Below are 25,818 nucleotides of genomic sequence, written 5' to 3' on the forward strand. Positions count from 1 at the left end.
CCACCCAACCAGGGCCATCAGTGCTCTGAGTCCCGTTAGCAGAGGGTATCTTTAGGAAATACCAGGTGGCTGTGGATACTTTATAGACTCTTTCTTCCTGATCCCAGGCAGAGCCAGTCTGTCTATCCGCTCCCGTCATGTGGATTTAGACAGCCGTACTCGTCAGCGCTTTCTGCTGGGGCTTCTTTCTCCAGGTGAGTATGAGCTGTGTGAGACAGGGCAGCTCGGCTGGTCGTGCAGCTTGCAGTTTGTGCAGCAGGAGCTTGCAGCAGACCACAGCCACCCAGAGACAGCCACGCACCCTCCCCGGGGCAGCCGTGGGGAGAGAAGGCGCTTTCAGGCAGTGTCTGGTCCGAAGGGTGCTCAGGGGAATATTGAGGATGAAGGACGCACAGCGGTTGGGTTTTATTCAGCAGAGCTCTAAAGAGAGTCAAAAACTCCAGCCTTCAGCTCAGCATTGGGAAAATGGGCTGGAATCCGTTGCTCAGGATTTTGCTCCGTGTCACTAACCCTAATCCTGAATGTGTCCCTGCTGCCATCACCGCTTTGCTCTGCAGGGATGGATCTGGTTTACTTGGCCTCAGCTTTAAATGCAGGACAGGAGGGGGCAGTGATTTGTTGCCCTCCCATTGGCACAAGTCAGTTCTGTGATACATAAATACAGCTTCTTCCTTCATGTGAGCAAAATGCATCCCCTGTGGATGGGAATCACAGAGCCCAGCTCTTCCAGGCGTGCTGCTGGGCAAAGCTCTCGTGGCTCCATAGGGATGCCAGGGCCACACCGGCTTTTACCTCTGCTTCATGTCCTGAAGAGCTGTTAGTGGAGATTTCCCATTGGAAAACCATGCAAACCCTTCCTCAACGTGAGCCCTTAGCCACACAGAAACCTGGATCCATGCAACCCTCCATCCATACAGCACTTGATCCATGCATCCCGTGATCCATGGAGCCCCTTAGCCCTGCAGAAGAGGGGAGGGAGTGCTTCCAGCCCTCCTTTCTCACAAGGTATCACCCATGCACAGCCTCAAAAGTGAAGGCAAGCAGAGTTAACGGTTTCCTGTGGAGCCCCAGCAGCCTCCCTGAGCTCCTGCCTGCAGGATTTTGGGGCGGATTTTGCAGCACTGCTGCAGCTGAGAAAGTACACCTGGTCAGATAAGGATCAGACTGTGCTGGTGGATTAAATTAAACAGCTTTTCTTTTCGTGCCAGCATATCTAATGAACAGTTCACCTCCCATGGGCAATTCTGCCATCTCAAGCTGCAGTCATAAAGTGGCAAGCTTGGCAAAGCTGACTTTGCTGGCTTTATCCTCCAAAACTCCGGAGAGAGCTAATGAAGCCTGAGAGCTAATGAGACCTCTCGTGATCTCAGTCCGTGTTGTGGAGAGCATTGCTTAGGCAAGGTGCACCTCCTAGAGTTGGCAGTTGTGTTCATGTTGAGACTTAGTCTATTTCTGTTAAAAGAAAGGTGCGGGGTGGTCCTAATCTCTCCCATCCAAACTCCAGGTTGAGTTTGTTGTTCCTTTCTGCAGCGCTAATGAGATACTGCAACAACAGAGATTTGAGTAGCTGAAACTGCTGGGTGAAAGCACCCTTGATCTCGGCCAGGCTGGCTCCTGCTGCAGGCGGGCTCCCTCGCTCTGGCACTGGATCTTTTCCACCCAGCCGTGCCACGAGGGTGACCCAGGGGTGGTGGGCACTGCCTGCCCCCTGCCAGCCTGGCAGCACCTGCATGCTTTCCATGTCCTCGCTTTCCGTCTGCTTCTGCCACGTCAGAGCTCTCTCCGAGGGACACCGCCCCGGCCCCGCCGTGCCCCCGGCCCGGGCAGCCTCCCGGCACAGCTCACCCCGTCTCTGTTGCAGGTTCACTCACCCGCTGATGCTGGGCTCTGGCATGCACACCACGGGCATCCCGCACCCCGCCATCGTGCCCCACTCCGGCAAGCAAGAGATGGAGCACTACGACCGGAACATGTGAGTGGGAAGGGCTGGCTCAGAGCATCAGCCCCTCAACACCCATTTCATTTATCACTCCTGAGGGGGGAGGGTGGATAAACATTGAGCTGTGCATCTGAGGAGCAAATCTCAGGCCCCCCCACCTGCTCGTGCTGTTGGGTTGTTTTGAGGTGGAATCTTCTGGTGGCTCTGTTGCTGACAGCCCCTCCTTTTGTCCCACCAAGGAAACCTCAGCCAGAACCAAAGAGAGAGAAGGAAGCCAAGAAGCCCACTATTAAGAAGCCCCTGAATGCTTTCATGTTGTATATGAAAGAAATGCGGGCGAAAGTCATCGCTGAGTGCACCCTGAAAGAGAGTGCTGCCATCAACCAGATCTTGGGAAGGAGGGTAAGAGCTCACAGGGCCCAGTGTCATCACCTCGTGCCACATCCCTGTCCCTTGCAGCTTCTCTTAAGTACATAACAACCATCTGCTTCAAATCCGGGTGCTCTTATCCCATAACACAGGGGGCCAGGTGTGCCCTGGTGGGGTGGCATGGTGGGCTGGGAGGGGACAGCAGGGCCATGCTCAGCTGCTGTTTGTCCTTGCAGTGGCACGCGCTGTCCCGAGAGGAACAGGCCAAGTACTACGAACTGGCTCGCAAGGAACGGCAGCTCCACATGCAGCTCTACCCCGGCTGGTCTGCCAGGGACAACTACGTGAGTGCTCGGACCCCCACCCTGGGGCATGGCCCAGAATGGCCTGGGGGGCTGCCTGGTGTTCACCAAACTCCTGCTCCTGGCAGTGCTATTCCTGGCAGCACAAGAGCCGTAGAAATTCACATTTTGGGAGTGTTTTGAGCACCCTCTTGGCTTATGGCTTGTCTGAAGGATGAATGATACAGCCCCCAGCAGCCACAAACGTTTATTTGCCTATTGTCCAAGAAAATACAAATAGAAAGGAAGGAAGCTTTTAAGTGCTGTGGATATATCTTTGAAAATACAATTTTATGGAAGCAAGCCGCTCCGTGCGTCTTGGACAGCAGCTGAGATATCTGTGAGGATGATGAGGCCCTGGCACAGGTTGTCCAGAGAAGTTGTGGATGCCCCATCCCTGGAAGTGTTCAAGGTCAAGTTGGACAGGACTTGGAGCAACTGGGTCTAGTGGAAAGTGCCCCTACTCATGTCAGGAGGTTGGAACAGGATGTGTTTGAGGTTCCTTTCAACCCAAATAATTCTGTGATTCTGTGATTTGAAATAGTGACCCTTTTTGTAGGGGGTCTTTTTTTTTGTAGTCGTGACTTTCACGACTGTTTTGATACTACGTGCCTAACAAGCTCATTAGTGAACTAAAGCAGAGCACTCATAAGTCTTCAGATGTCTGTCCATCCACGCGTCTCCATCATTTCCCTCCCAGATACTGTCTTAGCCCTGGGAACTGCACAGTGAGTGCCCATCCTTCCCACACTGACTCCAGCCCTCCTTCCAGAATGACAGAACTCCACCAAGGGCAAGAAAACACCTGTAAACAGACCCAAACCACCCCAAACACCCCCAAAAAACAGAGGGCAGAGATGATGCAGAAAAAGCAGAGGTGATGGGAAGCCCCCAGCCCACATTTTGGTGGGCACACATCTGGAGGGCATCAGCATTGCCGACAGCATGGCAACATCTTCCTCCAAGACCAAGCACATCCTCCATGGAAATCCCAGTCCTGTATCGTTTTCATCCAGTTCCTTGGGGAACCAAGGGCTGGTTCTTTTCTCCAGAAGATAGATGGTGGGCTCAAAAAGAGCGTATTGCTCCTCCCAGCACTGTAAACCAGCTGGTTTGGGTGTTGTGGTGTTTGCAAGAGATCCTTTTTTCTCCGAAGTTGAGCAGGGAAGAGGAGGAGGAATGTAGGTCACTTGTGCAGCACGTGATGCGGATATCAGGCAGGAAATACAGTTGCTCCCCCACTGAAGAAAAAGCTTACCACAGCTCAGTGCTTTCCACCTTCCCTCAAACCACAAGAAGTCATATAAGAAGTCACGGGTCAAAGGCAGCCCTGGGAGCTGCCTGCATCACACAGCCAGATTTGCTTCCATGCTGCTGTACCCTCTTTAATCAGCTCATTAGGGGATGAGGGGAGGTGCTGCCTCTTGTGCATCAGAGAGGCAGTTTGGGGATAAAATAGGACTTTTTTACTAGTGAAAGAAGAATGAAACATAGGTCCAGACCTGCAGAAGCACTGAAATAGATCAGTGTTATTTAAAAATAAATTTCTGGGGATTTCCTAAAACTTCCTTTCCCCTTTGGAATCAGGGAATATCAAGAATCGGTTTCAGTTTGGGTATAAGGCACCACATTAAAGCACATTTTGAAAATAGGGAAGGATCTAAAATGGACCAAGTGCTTTTTAGAAACGTAAGGAGGAGGAATAAAAATATGACAGGAGCATCAGCTGTTGATCATACTGTCTCCATTGCACGCAGAAAATCTTGTTTAATTCTATTAATCTCATTTAGGTTATTAATTAAATTATCAATTCATTAATTAAAGCAATGTTGGGTGGGATCCCCAGGTGAGATGCATCAGAGTGGGCTGAGGAGTTCTGGCTGAGCAGCGCAGGCACAGGCACTGGCTTTATTACAGTTGGTTTGCATCCACTGGCGTTCTCTCTCACACTTTCTGACACAGCCTGCAGCATAAATCTGGGCCTTAGCTGTGTTTGCAGCATGGACCTGGACTCATAAACCAGAGCATGGAGCAGTGTGGTGAGAAGATGGAGCAGACTAGGGGGTAGGAGTGGGGACATGGCTGCCATTGCCTCTTGAGTTCATTGCAGTTTGTGAATACACACAGATCTCGTGCAAAGTGCTGAGCCAAAATGTCTGTGATGCTGGACTGGGGGCTATTGGAAAAGAGGGTTAATCCCTGAGAAAAGGCACAAGCCCAGAATGAATTTGTGCTGTGCAGAAGCCATAGCAAGTGTGCAAAAACATACTTGGGTTTCACTTTGAGAGTTTCTCCCAGATTTCTTCTTAGGAGTGTTGGAATGGGAAGAGGAGAAAGGAAGGGGCATCCTCACAGATAAACCTGAGTGGTCCCTTTGCAGCCTTTTCCAGTTCATCTCCTGCTGGAATGGGCTGAACCAGCAGCACCACAGCTCTTACTGGCTCTTAACTGGGAGACAGCAGCCATCCCCAGCACCCAGTCCAGCCCCAAAAGCCCTGCACAGCACCCTGGGTTTTCTGGGGCACAGGTAACAGTTTTTCCTTTGATTTCCTAGGGGAAAAAGAAGAGACGAACACGGGAAAAGCAGCAAGATTCCAACTCAGGTAAGTGTGTGTAGCCTGGCAGCTGTTCCTGCTTTCCTGCTCAGATGGGAGAATCCAAAGCAGTTGTTGCGTTTTACCGTGTTTTATTTTATTCTCCTGAGCTTAACTAGAGAAATACACGTCCAGTTTGGTTTTTTTTTAAGCATGGTAAATTAACATTTCAGTGACTTTTTAATAGACATATTTGATTTAGAACATGGATAGTGTGTGAAAACTGAAAAGATTAGATTTTGGCAAATGTATAATAATTTCATATAAACTATCACTAAACTTTATCTATTGAAAACATCCAAGGTGAATGTCCCCATCAAATCTACAGATGTTACTAACTAAAGAAAACTCCTCTCAAATGCATCCATATTGTGTGTGGGATGAAATGTAGTGGCAGGACTGAAGCTCATTCATGGGAGTAGTCCAGGTTTGGTTGTCATTTCAAAGTAGTCTAGAGTTGAAGCAAAGTCATACTAAACCCCACCTCCCTGTACCACCCTGCCAATTAGAAGAGGCCATTTCAACATTTCAGCTGGTCACAGACACATTCCCATCATCCAAGGCTATTCATGTGATGATTTCTGAAGTATTTCTGCCATATCAGGAATAAATATTATCTGTATCAATAAATATTCATTAAATCATTATCAAGAGATGTGCCCCAGTAATACCTTCAGTTTAATTAACACTGTTGATCTCGTTCAGTTCCAAGTCTGATAAGAGAAATACAAGCTTTTAGGCATTTATGTAGAGTGCATTGTATATTTTTATATATCCATATATAAGTCCTGTCTGTGTGATACAAAAATGATACTTTTGCCTGTTACAGATTGAAAACCAACTACCGATTGTACGCAACAAGACATTGATGGTGGTTGAGAGAGAGAGGCTGAATCCAGCACAGAAATGTGCTGTTCCAATCTCATTTACATCACCAGAGAAAAACATGATGTGCCTGAAAGCAAACAGGGCTTCACCCTAATGAGTCCCGTAATTATACAGTAAAACAGCAATGTTTTAGGAAAGGCCATGGAGAACAGCTTTTCCATTAAAACTGGAAGGGGTATGATGGGAGGCACAGTGGAATGCCTGGGCCTGGGTCTCCTTGGTGCTAACTCTGCTTTCAGCCTGCTTCTGCAACGTTTCCTCCTCTTCTCTCCGTGCGCAGTCCGAGCTCGCTGGCAGCCGGGTAGTCACTCCTGAAAGGCAGGGCGCCGGTAAGGATGCAGATACAGGAGTCAGGCATCGCCTCTGGGATTTGACAGCTTCTCCAGACTTAAGAAATTTGAAGAGCTGTGAATTTCCCTGCAGTTGCCCACGTTTCTCAAAACTGTTTCCCAAACCACCTCCAGCTGCCGGCAGTGATCACTGATATTTGCCTAACGATCACTTTTTTCCAGGTGGTGCCAGCGCCCTTCTGTAGCAGAAAAGGATGGGATTGTAGTCTGTTAGTCGTGTGTTAAAGTGGCTAAAATGATGTTGCCTCTTTTCTTCCTCGTGCTCCTCCTCCTCTTTGTGCCTCTGCCTTGCCCACTCTCCGCCGCGCATGCTTCTGTGTTCAGATCCTGCCTCTCCTAAGAAATGCAGAGCTCGCTTTGGCCTCAACCAACAAACGGACTGGTGCGGCCCGTGCAGGTGTGTATCGGCATCTCCTCGCTGCTGGGTGTTCTGGGGCAGTGGGTCCAGCTCCAGGTGTCCTCCTGCAGCCATCCCAGCACCTCCGGGGGCTGCTCCATGCAGGCAGGGATGGGCTGTGCCCTGGGCGTCCTCAGGAGTTCTCTGAGCTGCGAGGGACAGGCTGTTCTCTGGGGTTTTTATCCTTTCTGGGGCACTGTTGGTTTAGTACTGTACGTATTCCTCAGCTGATAGACTTCCCTGGTCTTAAAAGCTTATTTCCAGGATGGAGACCTCTGACCCTGACGTGAGGTTTATTTCTACCATTAGTGCTCTCCAGTCACATTAGTGGCACCCTAGCGCCAGCAGTGAGGATTTAATGGGTTTCTTTTTTGTATTTATATGGAGTTAACCATGTATTTCAAGATCCAGCTCTTTCAGAGCTTTAAATTTTGCAGTATCCACCATGGGTGGGGTGGGACAGCCTCAAGCAGCAAAACAGAGCAGTGCTGTGCTCCTCAGGCTCCCAGAGATGGACTTGGCCAGGCAGTAGTAAAGTTTGCATCAACCAAGTGCTGCTTGGCTCAGAGGGGCTGCAAAGGCAGCCAGGAAGAGAAAGCTCCTGGGAGCTTCTGGATCTGGGTGCTGGAGCACAGAGAGACTCCAGCTTGGACAGAGGTCTGCAATTTGCAGTTTTAAACCAATGCATTGAGGAGAAATGTGGAAGTAAAGTACTGCTTGATGTGTTCGCTTCAGCTTGAAGTGACTAAAATCATTTAATCAACCCAAATCTGGCCCAGACGTTGCTGCACCCCAAGCTCCAGTCCCTGTGGCTGAGCCCCACGTGAGCTCACCTCAGTGTGCCACAACAGCAGGGCTTCCTGTTCACCTTTTATTCCCTGGGTGGTGTCATCAAGGACCATTTTTTAATTGATTAAGAATCCAGACAGAGCTCCCTTAGTGTCTCAGTAATACCTGACTGTGCAGAGGGGCTGCTGGAGTGCCCCATGCCCCCTGCAGCTGTGCCACCAGGCGGAGTGCCCCTTTCTTCCATGGACCCTCCTTCCACCTTCCCTCTGCCTCCACTCCAGCTCTGAACTCAGCTTTTCCTCTGCACGGCTTCCCAATTAACACAGGCTGCCGGAGTGCCCGGACACCTTGGCATGCTCTCCTTGTGTCCCCTGTGTAACCCAGCCCTGGTCAGCCAGAGCTGCTCTGCAATTCCCGTACTAACGCACTGCTGCCCCTCGGGGGCTACTGTCCAGCGTGCTCTGCTCACCTGTGGAGAACAACTTCCCCAGGAGGATTCCCACTCCACAGGAGAGGTTAACTGGTTAAGACTAGGTGTTCCTACTCAAGAGCTTTCACACTCCTCCCCCATACCCTGGACAAACCCTCCAGGGTGCTGTAGTTGCCAAAAGGAGAGGGATAAGTTCCCTTAAAGAGAGGGATAAACCCCTTCAGCTGTGTAATACCCACCTCAGCATAACCCATGGACTGGGCCATTATCAGCAGTGTTATTTTAAATCCAATGAATCAATGGGCACATTCCTGTAATCCTAAACGGGTCATTGAAAGTGTATCCTGCAGCTACTCCCAAGATGCCTGTGGGAAACACAGCTCCTCCTCAGGCTTGTCTCTGGGGAATTACTACCCATGGAAAATACCCTCGAGTTAAATGCTCGGTTCAGCTGAGCTGTCGTGCTTCCTATCGCATTAATTGGGTCAGCACGGCTAACGATGGCACTGACAGCAGTAATAGCATTGCTCTTGTTCACATCCAGTGCAAGTCATGTTTAATACTGGACTAGTTAATACACATTCTCACACGGTCTGGTTTTTCATTAGGAAGATCAAAGAAAGGTGTGTGCCCGCATTAGCGAGTTCTGCATTGGATCCATTTTCCTCAAATGAGACAGCCAGGCAGGGAGCTGGGTGGGAGATGTTCTTTCAGCTGTTACAGCTGTAAAGGCTCCAGCAGAGGAATTGTTCCTTCAATACTTATTAGGGTGACATCTTCAGAGCTCTTTTGTTTGAGGATCTATGCTGAGGTGCTCAAGGACCCAAGGCAGGTGACATGAGGGATCTGTCACATGGAGAGAATGAAAACCAGCTCAACAAAGAGAGAACACAACTGTGATAGTGTGAGAGACTGACTCTGGACAACCAGGAGTAGTTAAAACAATCTGGATGTACAAGGTGACACCTGGAACTTGGGATAAATATTGAACAGAACTGTCACAGGATGTGAAGGAATCATGGTCAAACCCAGCTACAGCAAGAATGATGTGTGACTTGTATTTTTGATACCCCCAAATCATAATACCCAAACAAGTGGGGAACCTGAGTGTTTCTTCCAGGAGGGATGAAGGGAGGCTGGTCCCTGCTCCCTAAGGCAGGTGCTGTCGCCTTAGGGACCTTCCCAGACGCAGCAGATTTCTTGCTAGAAGAGCAGGGCTGGGGGAGGAGAGCTGTCCCCAGTGGGTACTGTCCTGTAAAAACCCCGTGGGGTCAGTAAAACCATCCCCAGATGATGAGCTCTGTCACACTCTACAGAATAGAAGCATGGAACTGAGTCTGTCACCACTGGAGGACCATTCATACCCTTCTGCCAAATCTTTGTCCCTGGTGTCTGCCCACATTGCATTTTGTAGCTTCCCAAGGGAGAGGTCACATCCCAAGGGGAGGTCACAGCAAACATTTCCTCTCCAGGAACCCCACGGGCTGAAGTGTGATTGGTAGCTCTGTCAGGGCTGATTTTCTCTTAGCTCAGTGAGCAGGTTAAAGGTGATCTGCCCTCTAAGGAGCAGCAAATCCTCGGAAGGCCTCAGGACTGTTCCAACTTTCAAATCAGGACCTCAGACACCCTCAGACCATCTCACTCCAGCCAGTCCCAGGCCATTTCCTCCCCTTTTCCTGAGTGGTTCCTGAGCTCGTTTCTGCTCAGCTGTATCACTGAGTTGTCCGTGAAGGTGAGGATGAATGGGAAGTACACTCAGATGCAGAGATAACTCAGAGCAGAAAAGAAGAGCTGAGAGCTAAGGCCAGGTTGGATGGTACTTGGAGCAACCTCTGGTCTAGTGGGAGATGTCCGTGCCCATGATAGGGGAGGTTGAAACGGGGTGGACTTTAAGGTCCCTTCCAACCCAAACCCGTCTGTGGCTTTAAGTAGATGATACTGTGCACAAGACTGGGAAAGTGCTGGGAAGTGGGCTCTTGAAACCTTCACATCTTGGGATGAGAAGAGCTGAGACTGGTGTGAAGGGCAGTGTCCCAGCAGAGCACAGCCTGGCGCTGCCAAGCACAGTGGTGCTGACGTGCCCTGTGACCCCTGTGACTGTCCCATGGGCCCTGCGAGGGCTCTGCAGCAGGTGGGGAGGAATGCTTTAGTCCTGAACTCATGAGAGCCAGGCGCCCACAAAGAATTAGAGCAGTTGGGGTGATGGCTGGTGAAGAATGACCTCACTTGTTGGTTTTTTATTACTATTTTGATTTTTCTTTTTAATTGTTCGGGGTGTAGCATTATTATTTATAATATTATTTTAAATTTTCGTTGATTTGCCTTTTTATTAATATTTAACGTCATGGCTTTGATAATTATTATGATTTTGGGTTGGTTTTTTTTTCTTTTTTGCTGTTTTCATTTTTATTACCGCATGTTGATTTTTACTCCTGTTCCATGCCCTCCTCCTCCTCTCCCCTTGCGGCCGGGCCCCGCTCCCGGCCCGCCGGCGCCGCCTGGCGGTGTCCCCGCGGCGCTGCAGCGCCGCCGCCATCCCGGCCCCGCGGGGAGCAGGGGACGGCGGATCAACCGGGGTGCCGGGACTTTCCTGTTACTCACTGAGGCCTCTCTCCGCTGTTGCAGGAGGAAAAAGAAGTGCATTCGGTACCTACAAGGAGAAGGACGCTGTGCCAGCCCAGTTTCTTCCGATGGAAGTGCTATAGACTCCCCTCCATCCCCACCGGACGCACTCCGATGCATCCCCTCCGCCTTCCCGTCAGAGCAGCTCGCAGCCCCCGCCGACCCCGCGCACCGCGACCAGCCCGACCCCTGCCCCGTGTCCGCACACCTCCCGCCCGCCTCCGGCCCCTCCAGACCCGGCGCCCGGCGCTCCTCGGCGCCCGCCGCGCCCCCCGCCTACAGCCGCGCCTCCTCGGGGACATAGTCCCTCGCCAGCCGCTGGCCACACCCGGCACTCCGCTGCCCACCTGGTTCCGCTGCCCCTGGACGAAGACCAGAGGCCCAGCCAAATCCCCATCTCGCTGTAAAACATGCAAAGTTTGGCGACAGGATGACTTAAGTATGATAGAGAACTCACTCGGTTGGGGATTTTTGTTTTTGGAGGGGAGAGGTGATAAAGATAGAAAAGCAATTTCAAAAAAAAAAAAAAAAAGGTAAAAAATAAGTACTTGCCAAAATTTAAAGTGCTGATGAGTAAACAAGCCTTTTGTCCCTGCCCTGTGATGCTTTTTTGTTTGTTTGTTTGGGGTTTTGTTTTGGTTTCTTTTTTACTGCATTATCTCCAAGTGTGGCAGAGAGCAGAGCCACGTCCCCAGCTTGCTGCTGTAGGTGGTAGGCGCTGTCAGTGTAACCCTGGCTTCCACTCCCTGCCCTCCGAGCTGCTTCAAAGTGTAGTCACTCACAGGTCTCTCATAGCCGTTACACCACAGAGCTGGAAAAGCTGGAATAGGAGCATTTTTTGAAAGCCCGTATGTCTGAAAAGGAAATGTAGCAATGCCAGCGTTCTGATCTGCCCGGGTAAAAGAAATTAAATACATAAACCAATGAGGTGAACTTTTTGAACTTCTTGTTTGAGAACAGGAAGATGTTGTTTGCAGGTAACATGTCTCTGTGCAGACATGTCCCGTTCCAGGGTTGTACAGCAAGGCAGAGGGGAAAGGAGCACGGACCGGCTGCTGGAAGGGCTGATGGTTGCTCAGGGCATCGGTCAGGTGGAGGGTCTGCCCTGCTGGTAGGAACTGTCCTCTGCAGATGTGGATGGTCAGAAAGCCCACCAGACAGACCGAGCCAAGCCTCAGCGCTCAGTCTGTTGGTTTTGTAGGCTCCGATGGAGCTCTGCACTCCACAGCAGAGAGCAGGGGAGGGCCCGTGGCGAGCCAGCAGCCCCGGCAGGCTGGCCCGTGGCCCAGGATCACAGTAGCCCAGGGCTGAGAGCAGGCTGGGGCCCTTCTCTGAGCAGACGGGAAGGGAGGTGTGAGCCCCCTGTGTGCTCTGCAGTGTGGCAGCAGAGCAGCACTCACTGCCCTGCTCTGGGCTCTAGGCATCTGTCTGTACAGACCCTCGGTGAGATAAGTAACCTCTTTTTCATGATTCAGTGTAGAACTTTAAAAAAAAAACCAACTTATTCTAGCTTTTTCTAAAAGATTCTCCCTCCACCCCAATGGCAATGCCAAATGTTAATGTGTTCTCTCCAGCTTTAAAATGTTTACCAGTTCCTGGTATTGTATTTATATTTTGAGTTCGATAAACAAAAAACACCGTGGATGGATTATGATCTCCAGGAACTGATGTAAATCCCAAATAATTCCAAGTTCTTGGATTTACTTCAGGTTTACAGTCTTCTCTGAGACCACAGTCTAGTCCAGTGCAGACTTTTTTTCCTGTTCAAAAGAAATATATTCCAGACTGCTGAAGAGAAAAATTACATCACACAGAGGTAGAGGGGGCACTATTTTTTTCATACTTGATAGATGGGTTTTGGAGTACTGAATACAAATTATGTAGTAATATTATTGTAGAACTGCAAGAAATTTAAGATGACCTTTATAATGTACAAACTATTTTTATATTTTTTTCTTAATGCAAAAACACAAACCATAATTTTTTACATTGGATTAAACATAACTTTTTAACCAAGTTTATGCCTCAAAGATTTAAAATTTAAAAAAAAAAGCCAAACCTAACTAGTCTGTAGAGCAGCTTTGGGTTTAGCCCCTTTATTTAGATAGTTTTGCTTATAGTAGTGTAGATTTTTTATTTCTGGTTTTAGTTTTAGAAGATCTAAACCTATTTCTTTACTCCTCTCCTGTGTAAATGTAACTTCAGAAGCACTGACAGAAAGCTCTGTGCACAAACCTGACAAGTTTGCAAAGAGTCGTTTTGAAATTTGAACCATTTTAACCCTTGGAGAAGCAGCATTACCTGATCCAGTGCCAACTGTACACTCGTGTACTGACTGCACTCAGAGGGTTAATTACATAGCACTAGATCAATATGCAATCTGCTCATTTTAAATTATTTTAGCAAGCTTAGCCAACAGCATGTTCCAGTGCTGAACAGAGGAATTCAGTAGACCTGCCAGACCTTGGCTGGTCTCTTTAATCATTTGATTTTCAAACAAACAAACAAAAAAAAAACGGCTTTAAAAAACGACTGTCTCAGCTCACCATTTGTCACTCTGAGACCCTCTGCTGCAAGGTGCTGTAAAAGTGTCACCTACTGGAACCACCACAGATGACAGACCAGCCACCATAGCCTGGTGTACCCCATACTGGTGTAACTCAACATCCAACTGGCATTGCATGGTTGGATGACAGATGTAACTGAGCAGCAAAGCAAAGGCAGGTAGAAAGAAAAAGCAGATGTGTCTAAATAACACCAGAGGAAATTTCAGGGCAAGTCCTGATCAGTATTAAACTGGCCGAGGCACCCACACCAGCCCTCATTCATTTCACGCCCTGGGACTTTCACCCACTTATTTCAAGGCTCCTCTGGCCCCTCCATGGTGTTGTGAGTCCCTGCCTCGACCAGCAGAAGGCTCATCTGCATTACAGCCTCCTCTTACCATTGTTATTCCAACTGATTCCTGCAAAAGCTCCTTAGTGACACCCAACACCCTCTCTGCAGGAGCCCTTCCCTGTGCCCTCGTGGCACGGAAACATTTTCGGAGCCCCAGAGCTGGAGCAGTCACAGCCACAGCGTTGTTCTGCCTGTGCTCTACATACAGGCTGACGGCCAGACCTGACCCCGTGCTTCCAGCTACTGCAGAGTAAACTCAGAATATCCACTTGTGATATACTACGCTCAGTTTATACTGGGGTAACCGAAAAAATTCATTATTTTTATTCCAAAACACAGAAAAGATAGCTTTAGGCAGCCCCTTTCCAAGACAAAATAGCATGACTGACTTCTGGTAACCAATGCCAAAACAAGTTCTTCTTATTAATACCAAAAAAAAGTGTCTTTAGAACTGCCATATGAAGTGTTGCTATTTTGTGTTAATACTCTTTTTTTAATAGAAGGAAGTCTTTGCCCTGAAGTTTTTATCTCAGCAAAATTTTTTTCTAGTTATTTTACAGCAGTTTTAACTCTTCCTGAAATATATATTGGAATTCCTGGAATCAGTCTGAATGTAGAAATCATGGAAGTACCACTTCATTAAAACAAGTAAAACCACGGTATGTATGTAGCAGGGATAAATGTTTTGCAGCTGTACCTTCATTTGTCCAATGACTATCCATCATTTGTTGTAATTTTTTTACTTCACTGAGTTTGTATTTTTTGGCTTTTATGTTCAAAGTATGTTTATAGCTTTATAAATAAAGTAATTGCCAGACTGGCTGTTTAAAAGAGGCCACTGGAAGTTATAATGCTATCAAACTCTCAAGTAACTATTTCTTAGCATTCATTGCTTTTGTTTTTTCCCTTCAGCATTTGTGTGTTTGAATAGTTTTTAAATAACCACCAATAACAATTCAGTGGTCAAGACTGAAATAGTAAGCCAAGGGTACTAGGGAAAAAAAAAGGTATTTTCTAATCCCTACTGACACCCAGCCTTCCCCACCCTCTCCAACACTTAATTCCTTTATCTGCGAGAAGCCTGATCCCTGATCATGCACTGACTAAAAAAAAATGTTAAAGAAGTACCATACAACTTAAGCAGCAGCAGAAAGTTAACAGAAAGTGGGAATTTAGTCTCTCCTGCTGTCTGGAATTTCAGAGTACACAGGCAGTGTACTGCTGTTACAGCAGCAAGGAGCAGGTTCAGCTGCAGCATGGAACACAGGCACCAGCCACATGATAGCCCAAACTGTCAGCACCTCCCCAGTGTCCTTCCCTACAGCTGAGCACTGGTATTACTGCAGTGGCTAAGACAACTTGAGAGATTAAAAAAAAAAAAAGTCTTTTCCTGCTGACATTCCTGCCAGGCAGCTACAGCATTTGCATCTGGCTGAAGTCTGAGTCAGTACTACAGGAGAATTTCAATTAGAGAAAGTAAATTCTGTGCAATCCTAACTGCCAAAGCTACACAATGCCTTGAGCACAGTGCAGCCCTCCCCTACACCTCCCTCCACAGGTGCCTCAGTGCCAACAGCCAAGTGTCACAACCTGGGCCTTCAGCAGAGGCTCAAGCACTGCACATTTAATCAGCACAGCCCAGGCTATGGGCCAGCTGCTCTCACCATTACCAAGTTTTGTGCCAGGTGTGGTTATGCAGGCACAGCACAGCTGGAGCAGTGAGGAAGATAAAACTGTGTTTTTGTCTCTCCCCCACCCTAAAGCAGCACAAGGCATCTTGCAAGGCAGTAGCTGCTGACAGACACTGACCAGCACCCAAAGGAATTTACACAGGCTGCTGCCACCAAACACTATTACACCGGGCTTCTGTATTAGCCACAGCACTCTGAGGGGGAACAAGTGTGCTCTGGAACACTGCACACACAGATGGATTTATTTCTTGGAAGAATCCAATGTTGGCTGAATATTAACTACAAACAGCCACAGAAATGACATCAGATTTTCCCCCAGAAGCACTTTTACCCTGAGGTGCATTGTTTGCAATACAGGCTGCTGGAAAGGCTTCAGCGTGTCCAGGTGTAGCAGTGCAGTATTTAATGCCCACTGACAATGTCTAATACACCCAATATAATGCACAGCAGCACCAAGGCAGGCCCCACAACCTCCTGAGCAACGAGATGTCAGGAGCAGTTGTATCCAAAGCATGGGTTTGAATGCTGCTTTTGAGCAAATTCTGAATGCTTCCATAATGGTTACATCCACAATTTAGGTAATCTTGGTAAGCCATCAAAAACTCTCTCTGGATATTTAACCATCACCCAACTTCATCTCAAAGCTGCCCACTGTGTCAAACTAGTACTCTGCATCAGTCATTTAAAAAAACCCCTTTACATCTGTTGGTTCAATTAACCACTGCCTCAGTGCTATTATTTCTACACTCAGTAATTAAGTGACAGTAAAATTGCCTAGTTCCAAATAACTAGAACCATTTGCAAACAAAAGTTTAAAAGCCCTTTATTAATTCAGAAGTGAAACACCAATATTTCAAGTGAGATAAGTATGTTTATTAAGATTCATTCTACTCTAATGTTTATACAGAGAATGGAATGCAATACAAGCTAAGAGCACACCTCAAAGATCTACCACACAACCATCCCCTACTCCCTATAAGGGAACTGTAAAAAAAAAAAAAATCAGAAAACCAGTTACTGTTTAACTAGTTGCAAGTGGCTTTGTCCAAAGAAGTTAAGCTTGATATTGCATTAGCTTTGTATGCAATAATTAAGTCCCTACATGCTGAAGTATACAGAGGCATGAGATCTCCTGTGGACACATGAAACCATGTTTCCAAGAGCTACATCACAAGGGTCTTTAAAACTGCCTACAAACCAGCCACTAATGGCATGCACAGGTCAATAATATTAACTTTGGTAATGTCAGTCATTTTTGGTCAAATATGGATTCCACTTTAAACAGTAACATGTATAAAAACACACCCATCCTGTGCATAAAGCAACACACTTTATTTGCTATCACCTAGAGGCAGGTCTTCAAGACATGGCTGAAGTATTCAAATTTAACTGTCAGGAGCTTGTTTAGTTCTAAATCACATTTTCACTAGTCTATAAGGCAAGACTAAAAGGACAAGAAAGTGGTCAAATATTTAATTTTTCTTTTAAATGCAGGACAAGAACCATCTTGAAAATTATATAGCTTTAAGTAACACTAAGTTTTTTCCACAATGTTTTTGTAAGAAATCCAGTAACTTTTTTTTATATTATCTAGTTCCCCAAGACACAATCTGGTCTGTTTTTCTTTCTGAAGTTATCAATACCCTGTAAATACATGTAGTTTTGCTCTTCTTGAGGAAGAAGTCATAGATGTTTTTATTTACAACAGAGTCAATCCTTAGCACTATAGCTGGACTTCAACAGTTTAAAAGCGTCATGAAAATGATAACCTTAAGTGCTACTTCCCATACAGAATCCACACTTACTTCAGTTTTATTCATTGCAAAGTAAAAAGACACCAAATTACACTAGTAAAAACTCAAGAGATTTAGATCTGTACTCAAAAAAAACACTACACATGCAAAGGGAACAACATCCTGCTAACACAACTTCATTTGCTGCTGCATTTGTCTAATATTAACAATTATGAACAGGGCAGTGCAACTAGTATTTGGAACAATCCTTACAGTGTAAGAGTGTCAGGCACAATACTTCATTTCTCTTCACACCACTGGTTCTCTTTACGTACCTGGAAGAACAGTTTAACTGTTAGTATGTTGCAGTGAAATTCTAAGCCTTGGCTGTAAATACCCAAAAGCATTCAGGATTATTTACTGCAGGGGAACAAACTTGGAGCAGCTTTAATTTTTCACACAGATTTTGCAGTTGTAAAGTCCATCTGCCAAACTGGCCATTTATCAATGTCAGCCAGGTTTTTCATGCCTAGGTTTAATCAAACCTGAAATTTTCCCACCAAGTAAAGCAAACAGACTATCTTAAGTCTAAGCTGTTTCTTTCATGACATAGCACTGAAAAATACCCAAGTCTACAACTCATTTTCTTACATTGAAACTAGGCATCTTGTTCTGCTTTTTCCCAACTCTGCCATTTTGCAGTTGGTTTGTTGGTCAAGTTTTAAGATCAATGAGTTTGTTACTTAAGGGAACCCAAACTGAACCTTTCCAGCCACATGCAGCAATGCAGCTTCAGCATTCCTACTATAGCCCCAAACCAGCAAACTAAAGACAGCCACAAACAGTCCTATGTGCTTTCTTATTAGACATGCTGGAGCTAGAAAAATCAATACACTTTGCTTTGACCTTTTCAGGCAATGGGCTACAACCCTGGTAGACACCAAATTCTGCTAGTAGCACCCCAATTATGAGGAGCTGATGCATTAGTTTACATTTACTGGTTACAAGTCTGTTGCATCACAAACTGAGTTATGAAGCACCACACATGAAGCTGAGTAATTCAGCACAAACAGCCAGCTAAATTATAATTAAACTCAAATCAAGTACCTGTGCTTCTTCCTCTTCAGTGAAGTCATTCTTAATATTGAATGTCTTGCGAATTTCTTCTGGAGTTTTCCCCTTGATCATGTTTGCCACTGTCTTGCATGTGACATCCAGCAAACCTTTGATGTCCAAGTAATTTGCAGCCTGTAAAAGTTTTCAGATTTAAAGCCTCCATATCAATATTCTGCCTCTGCAGATGCCCTACCAAAGTTAAGTTTACACTGAAATTTTAGAATACTGCACGCAAACAGATCACCTCCACTTTGAGAAGCTTCTAGCTAGAACCTTCAAGGGACAGTACCTAAAACTTGCTTGCCAAACAGAAGGTAGTCATTTGTACCATGAAAAACATTCCTCCTGCTCTGCCTTTTAAAAACGGCTTTCAGAAGTCTGCAAACATCCAAGATCTTCAGTGTTGCAGTACTGTTAACTAGCCAAGGCAGGTGTAATGTTGGCACACAGGTCCATACAACGTACAAATTTAACATTAGAGTTTCATTTTTATGCAGATCTCCAGAACTCTGTAATAAGCCCTCCACTTGGACTTGAGAGCCAAGAATAAAAAACAGTGCTATTTGGAAAAGTATATTGATTGGTAAGTGAGCACAGATGAATGCCAGCATTAGGCTAACAAGCATTCCAACATCCTCAGTGATTTCAGCCAATATTTACCAGAACCACCTGCCCCCTTTCAAAGAAAAAGTAACTCAAGAAGCATAAAGGCGTTCCTTCTCAAGTGCAGAGCTTCACTTCACAGGCACAGCCTTTGCTCTTCTTGAGGACACTCACCAGGATAAGTTCAAAAAGTGTTCCTTGGTCTACTTTCAGAAACTCTTGATCCCACACAGGGATGTCATCTGTTCTCTTTTCTTTGTTCTCATCATCCTCAGGAGGAGGTGGATCATCCTTGTGATGGGTGCACCACTGAATCACCTAATTATGGTTTTGATTAAAAAAAGTTTTATCCAAGTGATTCTCCCATTAAACCCCAACTATAACTTAATTTCATATTGGAAGAAATGTACCTTTTTCTCTAGACTGATATTAAAATCCTGTATGAACATGCTCAAATCCCAGTATTTTCATTTTAGAACAACTGATCCCCAATCCCAGAATACAACAGCTGTCAGAAATACCAACTGTGTTAGTAGCATGTTAATTACTTAATCTTAAATACCAGCTGCTGGTTCTATAAAGTTACTAGTCTCTGTGCTAACATACAGGGGGTACAAAGAAAACCTAAACCTCATTTTGCTGTACTTAATCTGTTTGCAGAAACATACTTTGTATTAAGCAGGCCACTACACAGGGGAAGAGGGCAGAGTGGCAATAGCTACCAGCAGGTCACGTTCACCCCAGTACAAAGTTCAGCCAGCAAGTTTGCTGTTACTGTTGGTTTGAGGTTTGTTTTGGTTTTTTTTAGTTTGGGAACACACAATCTCATGATCCAGACAAATAAAAGGAGCAAGGATCCTTTTTTGGCACACAAAATCCTGTTCCATTTCACCAACCCGAGAGACTTCACAAGTTTAAGTTATTTATCTGTCTGTTCACTAGGAAACAGTACCTAATCATAGATGTACCCCAGAAGAGATCCAATAGTTTGGTGCTTACTTTGGCACTACTCCTTCTATTTGAAAGCATAAAGATTCTTTGACACCACACGACTACACTTTTCTCCCCTGACCCAAAGACCACGGTCTGTTAATGAATTTAACACCACCAAGTGCACACAGTGTCTCTTCAGCACTGTGACTGCCACTGCCAGTCACTCTCACCACTGCCTGTCCCTTAATTCTTTCTCCAAACATTTGCATCTTGTGAACAGGCACCTCAGCTCACAGAATCCAGTTAAAATCAGTGCTTCAACACTGACTGCCAGTGTGCCCAGATGCCCAGCACCACTTCCTTAGGAAGCCTGTCCAGCCCCCAGCTGCTGATCCAGGTCACCCCTGCACATATTCTGCCATTACCTGCCAGCCTCAGCCCACATGCCTGTGTTCATGCACCTTGATTTGGTTAAGTTTGTAGCACATGAAAAACATTTTGTAACTAATAGTTCATAATACCCAACGTCAAGACAAATTTCACACTTCTTTACTGCCACGCAGTTGAACCACTTTCATCATCTTACCTTTTTTAAGATGGCTGCATTGACATTTGGAAGAGGGACTGGGTCATCATCACCTTCATCATCCATTCCCAAATCTAAAAATGGAAAGATGACTGAGCAATTGGCAGACAAAACCATTTATGGAACTGGGATGCTTCATCAAATCTTCACTATTTTGACAACACTGAGGCTGAATGATTGGTAGCCAAGGACCCATAAACTGTGAAGTCAGGAGCTTTTGTAAGGCTTTGTTGAGCTATGGCTGCATTATACATCCTAGGCTGCACCAAGTTGGGATTAAGTGGTTGATAAGGCTGCCTCATCAAATGAGAGCATCTACAAACCATCAGTTAAGCAGTCACCTGCTAACTCAGTGCTCTGAATCTGAATTCAGATGCTGAACAATCTGACAAATATTTGTGTCTTTTTACCACTTACAGTTTCAACCCATAAGTTCTCACTGAGGGCTCCCATTCCATTTATGATTAAGTAAGAATTCAAATCTACTGTGGTAAATAGACACAGTGTCTTGTCCTCTGCATGACCAGGAAATACTGTAGCCACAAAAGTGCTGCTCGCAGGCTCTGAATCACTTGTACTGATCCTGTACCAGCTGAAGAAATTCACATGGTAAGACAGCAGCACAAATCCTTCCATCAAAAAAAGCATTTATAAAGCATGCTTCCAGCACTGCTTCTTTTAAAAGCCTGTCAGCAAGCTCCAGAGAGATTTGGATTTGTCCCCCTCACATAATAAAAGAATCGATGTAAAAATTAGGAGAAAAATATTATTGAAGTTTCAACTTGATACATAGAACAAATACCACATTAACCATCTTTGATTAGAGAATGTGCTTTTTTAGTACCCAAATGCTAACAGTTGAATGACACCCTAGCTGTCAAAGACATCTTGGAATTAGTTATGTAATTGAGTAAAGATGCAGACCTTCACTCATTACACACACAGATGAGCCAATTCTACATCACCAAGGAACCTATTTTTTAAGAACATATGACCATCATCACTCGTCAAATTTGTGCGATAAAAATCATCTATGTCTGTATTTAGACAAGTCTGCTACTGTTATCAGTGGGATGCTAATTAACATTTTTTTTTGTTTGAAATGACTCCACAGATTCAGAACTGAAACACTGCCATTAAAAGATACTGAAATAATTCAAGCAATATCTGAGTTCAGTCAACTCTGCTTGACCTGTCACCATCACCTCTGAACCAGCAATTTTATCTGTTAGCAGAAAACTGATATTTCATTGGTGGCCCTGTGGTGCTCAGTACAACCCAAACTTTCAGCTCCTCCCCTCTCAGCTGCAGCACCCAACACACAGAACATTAACTGATGCTCAGCCACCTGCACTGAAAATGCATTTCACCTGTACCAGCAGACTGGTTCTCTCCCAAGTTATAAAGATGCAAGTCTATGGTGCCCAGCTTACACGCTTGGCATGAATAACTTCCCTCTCTCCCCAGCTGAGTGTCACTAAACACCAGCAGTGTCACAGCTCCTGCAGGAGAAAACTGAGACTTGTGCACCCTAATGAATTCCATTTCCTGTTTGTGTTGCCAGCCATGTTCAACAGCATCTTATTAACAGAAGTGTTCAATGCCTGACATAATTCAACCATATTTTTACCGTTCTTATAAGGTGTCACAACAAAACAAAGATTTCCATGCAAGAGCATAATATTAACTACGTGTTAACAGAAATAATTGCTTTTAAGTTAATTCATGAATACATCCAAAAACTAGAAAAAGCCACCAGTAAACAATGAGGATTTGCACTAGAGGGATTAGACAGTTTGCTCTGTATCCCAGCCATCTGGCAGATTTCCCCTCCCCCGCCACGAGTTCTTTTGTTTCAGATTTATGTCAGCAGGAGATCAGACCTAAGTATTTATCCCAAATAATTTAACAGCATTCACAAGCTCACAACACAGGTTTAACTTCAGCTCTTTATTGCATTGATTTATTATCTCCCACTCCATGCAAGTGATATTTACATTCAAAGACTGGTTTGTGTGAATAAATCAACTGAAGTTTTAAATATTATTAATGTTCTGTTTGCTTAACTCTCACAAAACTGAAGCAGACTGTAGGCAAGGCAGTGGGCTGCTTGTATTTGACTGACCTCCCTACAAGTGCACTTAACCAGGGCTTTTTACAAGAGCACAGCCATGCCAAACAGTTTCAGCTACAACAGCAGGAGTTCCAGCTGTTGAGGCAGGAGGCAGCAAGCTGCTCCACAGACCTGGGAATCCTTTTTCAGCACAGCACCAGCTTGTCTCAACTCCTGTCCAAGAGGTTTCCTCAGGGTCTCACACTCTTACCTTCCAGCATAGTCTTTATAGTCACAGACTGTTTTGCAATTTCCACGTCAACTTCAAAGATTTCTCCATCTGAACTCTGCAGTTTAATTGAAGGCATCTACAAGAGAAGGACAGTTATTTCCACACAATATTCAGCAGATGTTACAAGTTCAGCTGACTCAAAGATGCGCATCACCTTTACTGCTGAAATTGTTTCTTCCCAACAGCAGACAGCCCAATGCCACTTGAGGTGCACTCAGTGGAAATTTATTCACTCCTTGAATCAACAGTCCTAAATTTATTAGTTTTCATGCTTAAGAAGCAAGGATTGACTGAAGTCTAACATAATTTATGAGCTTTTTTTTTCTGAACTTGAAAGCATAAAATACACAGATTAGTCAATAGTACCTTTTTTTCCCAGTACAACACTAGAGCTATCTTTCTCTAGAAAAAAAAAATTCAACACTTCCAAAACACAGCTTGCCTTCAAATCCAAACAACTGCTACTCACTTCCACTGCCCAAACAATGTCAGATCTCAACAGCAGTTTTCAAGTGATAGCCTCTGGAACAGAATAATAACACTGAGGTTGGAAGGAATTCCCCTAGACAGAGTCTAGTCCAGCCTCCCTTGCTCCAAGAAGACCAGGTTCCTCAGAATCAAAGGCTTTCCTCCAGAAAAGTGTTTGGTTTTCTGAGGAGATTAAAAAGCAATAAACTCCTACAACGAAGGCCTTTGAAGCAGGAAGCAAGACCAGTACTCTGTTAGCATCTGATACAACCATGCATTTTAACCAAGTTCCTCAAACAAACTGCAGTAAGACCTACAATAAAGGGGCAGCAGCCTTGAAAGATGTCATTAGCAGAAACAGAATCAAATTTTACAAAAAAAGCATCATTCCAGGTAAGTAACAACTCAAACCCAGAAGTAAAGCACATGACACAGCAGCAAGGAGATTACAGCTTCTGTCTGAAACAACACATGCACACTGCGGGGGATATCACTGCACCTGAGCCAACCAAAGGACACTATAAACACAACTGCCTGGCCACATGAATTTTATAAGTTTGTTCTCAACCAGCCAGTAGGATGTGTTGTAAGTTCCTTCACCACTCAAAATTTTTGTTGGCAGCAAACCATTGCAACAGTTCCCTTTTTTTTTTTTTTGGTCCTTGAGCTACCTGCTTCAAGATCACTGGGGCATGTATTTGCACAGCCTGCAACTACTGTGAACAGCTCTGGGAACAAAGAATTTCAATTTCAATTCAATTTCAAATGTTCCTCCCCCATCAAACTCAGAAGCTTCACACACCAGTTCCTCACAGCAGTACCTGAGCTATCAACAGTTAACTAAGTGGACCACTTGCAGCAAACTTGCATTGCCTCTTTCGGAAAGCTCAGCAGTGCAGTGTGGCTGAGCAGCCCTGTGCTAACCCAGGCCGAAGGCTCGGCCAACACGTGTTATTAAGCAGCTCACACCAGCCCCGAGCCCTCATTGCTTTAATTTCCATTTGGCAGTGAGCAGGCAGTTAATGTTTACACAGAAATGTAACCCTATATGACAGTGCTACTCCTAATTAAGATGGGTGTTCTGGAGGAACACAGTGACGATTGTTCCAAAGGTACAAGTGTGTGTATACACACACACACATATATATATATGTATGTATATATGTATATATACATACACAGAGATGCACAAAACCAAAATCTGGATTAAAGCACGGTTCTGTGTTAGCAGTTTGAATGATGTTCTGGGGAAAGTGCTGTAGGCACACATTTTAAATTTAATGCATCTGTTCTTGCAGTGACTGCCTGGGAGCACTCCAGAGCAAACCCAGCTCCATCACCAGCCTCCCCGTGCCTGAGCTTACATAATGCTGCACAGCAGAGCCGGCCAGGAAGGGATGCTGCCTTAGCCAGGGGAGCCCCTGCAAGGAGATTTCTCCTATCACCCAAACCCGCTCCTTACAAGACCTTTAGTTATTGCTGAGAGTCTGGAACAAGCAGAATGAGGTTAAACTACTGCCTTATCATTGGCAACACATCAGAATTTCATCCAAATTTCTTTTTTTTTTATACCACAGAACTCAGTGTCCTAGAAAATGGGGGGGGAAAAGGAAAAAAAAAAAAAAAAAAAAAAAAAAAAAAAGGGCAATTTTTAGCAAGCCGAAGTACAGCCCTGGCAGGTGACAGTCCCTGGGCAGCAGCACCACTGGGTGACTAAGCAAACCAGTCCTATAAGCTTTATTCGACAACAACACAAGAGGCTGGGAACCGGGCCGAAACCAAACCTGAATTACAGAGGTAATTTACATGTCTAAGCCTCAAACGCCGAGCTCAGCCACCTACAGCTGCGCCTCCCAGCGCCATTTCGGATGGATGCCCGCCGCTTCCTCCCGGCCTCCCGCGCCAGCGCCGGTGACCAGGAGCCGGTAACGAAGGCGCACCTGAGGCGCGGCCGCCCGGGACAGGGGGGGCCGGGACGGGGAGGCACAGCCCCCGGGAGCCGCGGGGGGAGGCTCGGTCTGCTCGGAGGCTTCACCCACCGCCCCCGCGGGCAGCGCTCCCACACCGCCCCCGCGGGAGCTGCGTTCCCGCACGGCCCGGGAGGGCTCGGCCCCAACGAGCCCCGGCAGCTCCATCCCTGCACGGCCCGGGAGCGCTCGCTTTCCGCCCGCCCCGGCCCCCGCGGTCACCCCACGGCCTCCCGACCCCCCCGCCCGCGGCAGGCCGGGCCCGCCGCCCCCACACAGCCCCGAGTGCCGCCCCCGCCCCCCGCTCGGGCCTCACCGTGGGGAGGCGGCGGCTCCGCGAAGGGACCGTGAGGAGGCGGCGGCGGCGCTCGGGCCCGATTGCGGCGGCGCTCTTATACCGAGCGGGGGCGGGGGGAGGACCCGCCTCTGGCCGCCTCGCAACGGCCGGGCTGCCCGCCGCGAACGCCTGAGCGAAACCCCGCACCGCGCCTCCCGAGCGGGGAGAGCCGGTGCTCGCGCCGCCGTCCGCCGGCTGCGGAGGGGCAGCGGAGCCGACGCGGGTGTGAGGGGAAGGAGCAGCCGGTGGAGGGTTTTTCAGGCGGCGGCGGAGCCGCGCCAGGAGCCGCACAATAGCCGGAGGCCGGGGCCCCTCCCCGCGGGCTGGGGCGGGCCCGGCCGCCCCCTGAGGGCGGCGCGGGGCTCCCGGGACGGCCGAGGGTGCCCGTGTCCCGGGGCTGGCTCGGTGCCCTCCGAGGCCGG

The 25,818-nt window shown here is 46.7% G+C and overlaps 2 protein-coding genes across 6 annotated transcripts in view; one reads left to right on the forward strand and one right to left on the reverse strand.

Annotated features, from left to right (window-relative positions):
* TCF7 (transcription factor 7) overlaps positions 1-14,478 on the forward strand; it is a 73,314-nt gene extending 58,836 nt beyond the window's left edge. For 2 of the 5 annotated variants that reach the window (XM_066197286.1, XM_066197287.1), the window contains exons 6-11: positions 108-194; positions 1,862-1,972; positions 2,179-2,341; positions 2,545-2,652; positions 5,204-5,252; positions 10,723-10,889. In XM_066197286.1, coding sequence (XP_066053383.1) covers positions 108-194; positions 1,862-1,972; positions 2,179-2,341; positions 2,545-2,652; positions 5,204-5,252; positions 10,723-10,802 — 598 coding nt within the window. In that variant the 3' untranslated portion in view covers positions 10,803-10,889. Of the gene's footprint in view, positions 1-107; positions 195-1,861; positions 1,973-2,178; positions 2,342-2,544; positions 2,653-5,203; positions 5,253-6,805; positions 6,879-10,722 lie in introns of all 5 variants that reach the window. The other 3 variants (XM_066197289.1, XM_066197290.1, XM_066197291.1) reach the window with 2 other exon arrangements.
* Positions 14,479-16,159: 1,681 nt separating this feature from the next.
* Positions 16,160-25,481, reverse strand: SKP1 (S-phase kinase associated protein 1). The gene is made up of 6 exons (XM_066196934.1): positions 25,376-25,481; positions 22,604-22,700; positions 20,280-20,353; positions 18,935-19,078; positions 18,149-18,289; positions 16,160-17,376 (listed from the first exon to the last, which is right to left on the reverse strand). Exons 2-6 carry the CDS (start codon positions 22,698-22,700, stop codon positions 17,341-17,343), a joined length of 492 nt encoding a protein of 163 aa, XP_066053031.1. The 5' UTR covers positions 25,376-25,481; the 3' UTR covers positions 16,160-17,340.
* Positions 25,482-25,818: the final 337 nt, after the last annotated feature.

This window comes from Chamaea fasciata, unplaced genomic scaffold (genome assembly GCF_029207755.1).
Source record: "Chamaea fasciata isolate MVZ Bird 193981 ecotype frontalis unplaced genomic scaffold, bChaFas1.0.hap1 SCAF_15, whole genome shotgun sequence".
In the NCBI taxonomy this organism is placed as follows: domain Eukaryota; kingdom Metazoa; phylum Chordata; class Aves; order Passeriformes; family Sylviidae; genus Chamaea; species Chamaea fasciata.

Bases quoted from the DNA above. Each gene is read 5' to 3' on its own strand.
- SKP1 (XM_066196934.1), bottom strand. From the start codon at position 22,700: ATGCCTTCAATTAAACTGCAGAGTTCAGATGGAGAAATCTTTGAAGTT. The intron at 19,079-20,279 runs GTAAGATGATGA...AACCATAATTAG, and splicing joins ATGCAGCCATCTTAAAAAAG to GTGATTCAGTGGTGCACCCA. The intron at 18,290-18,934 runs GTGAGTGTCCTC...AAACTTTTACAG, and splicing joins CACTTTTTGAACTTATCCTG to GCTGCAAATTACTTGGACAT.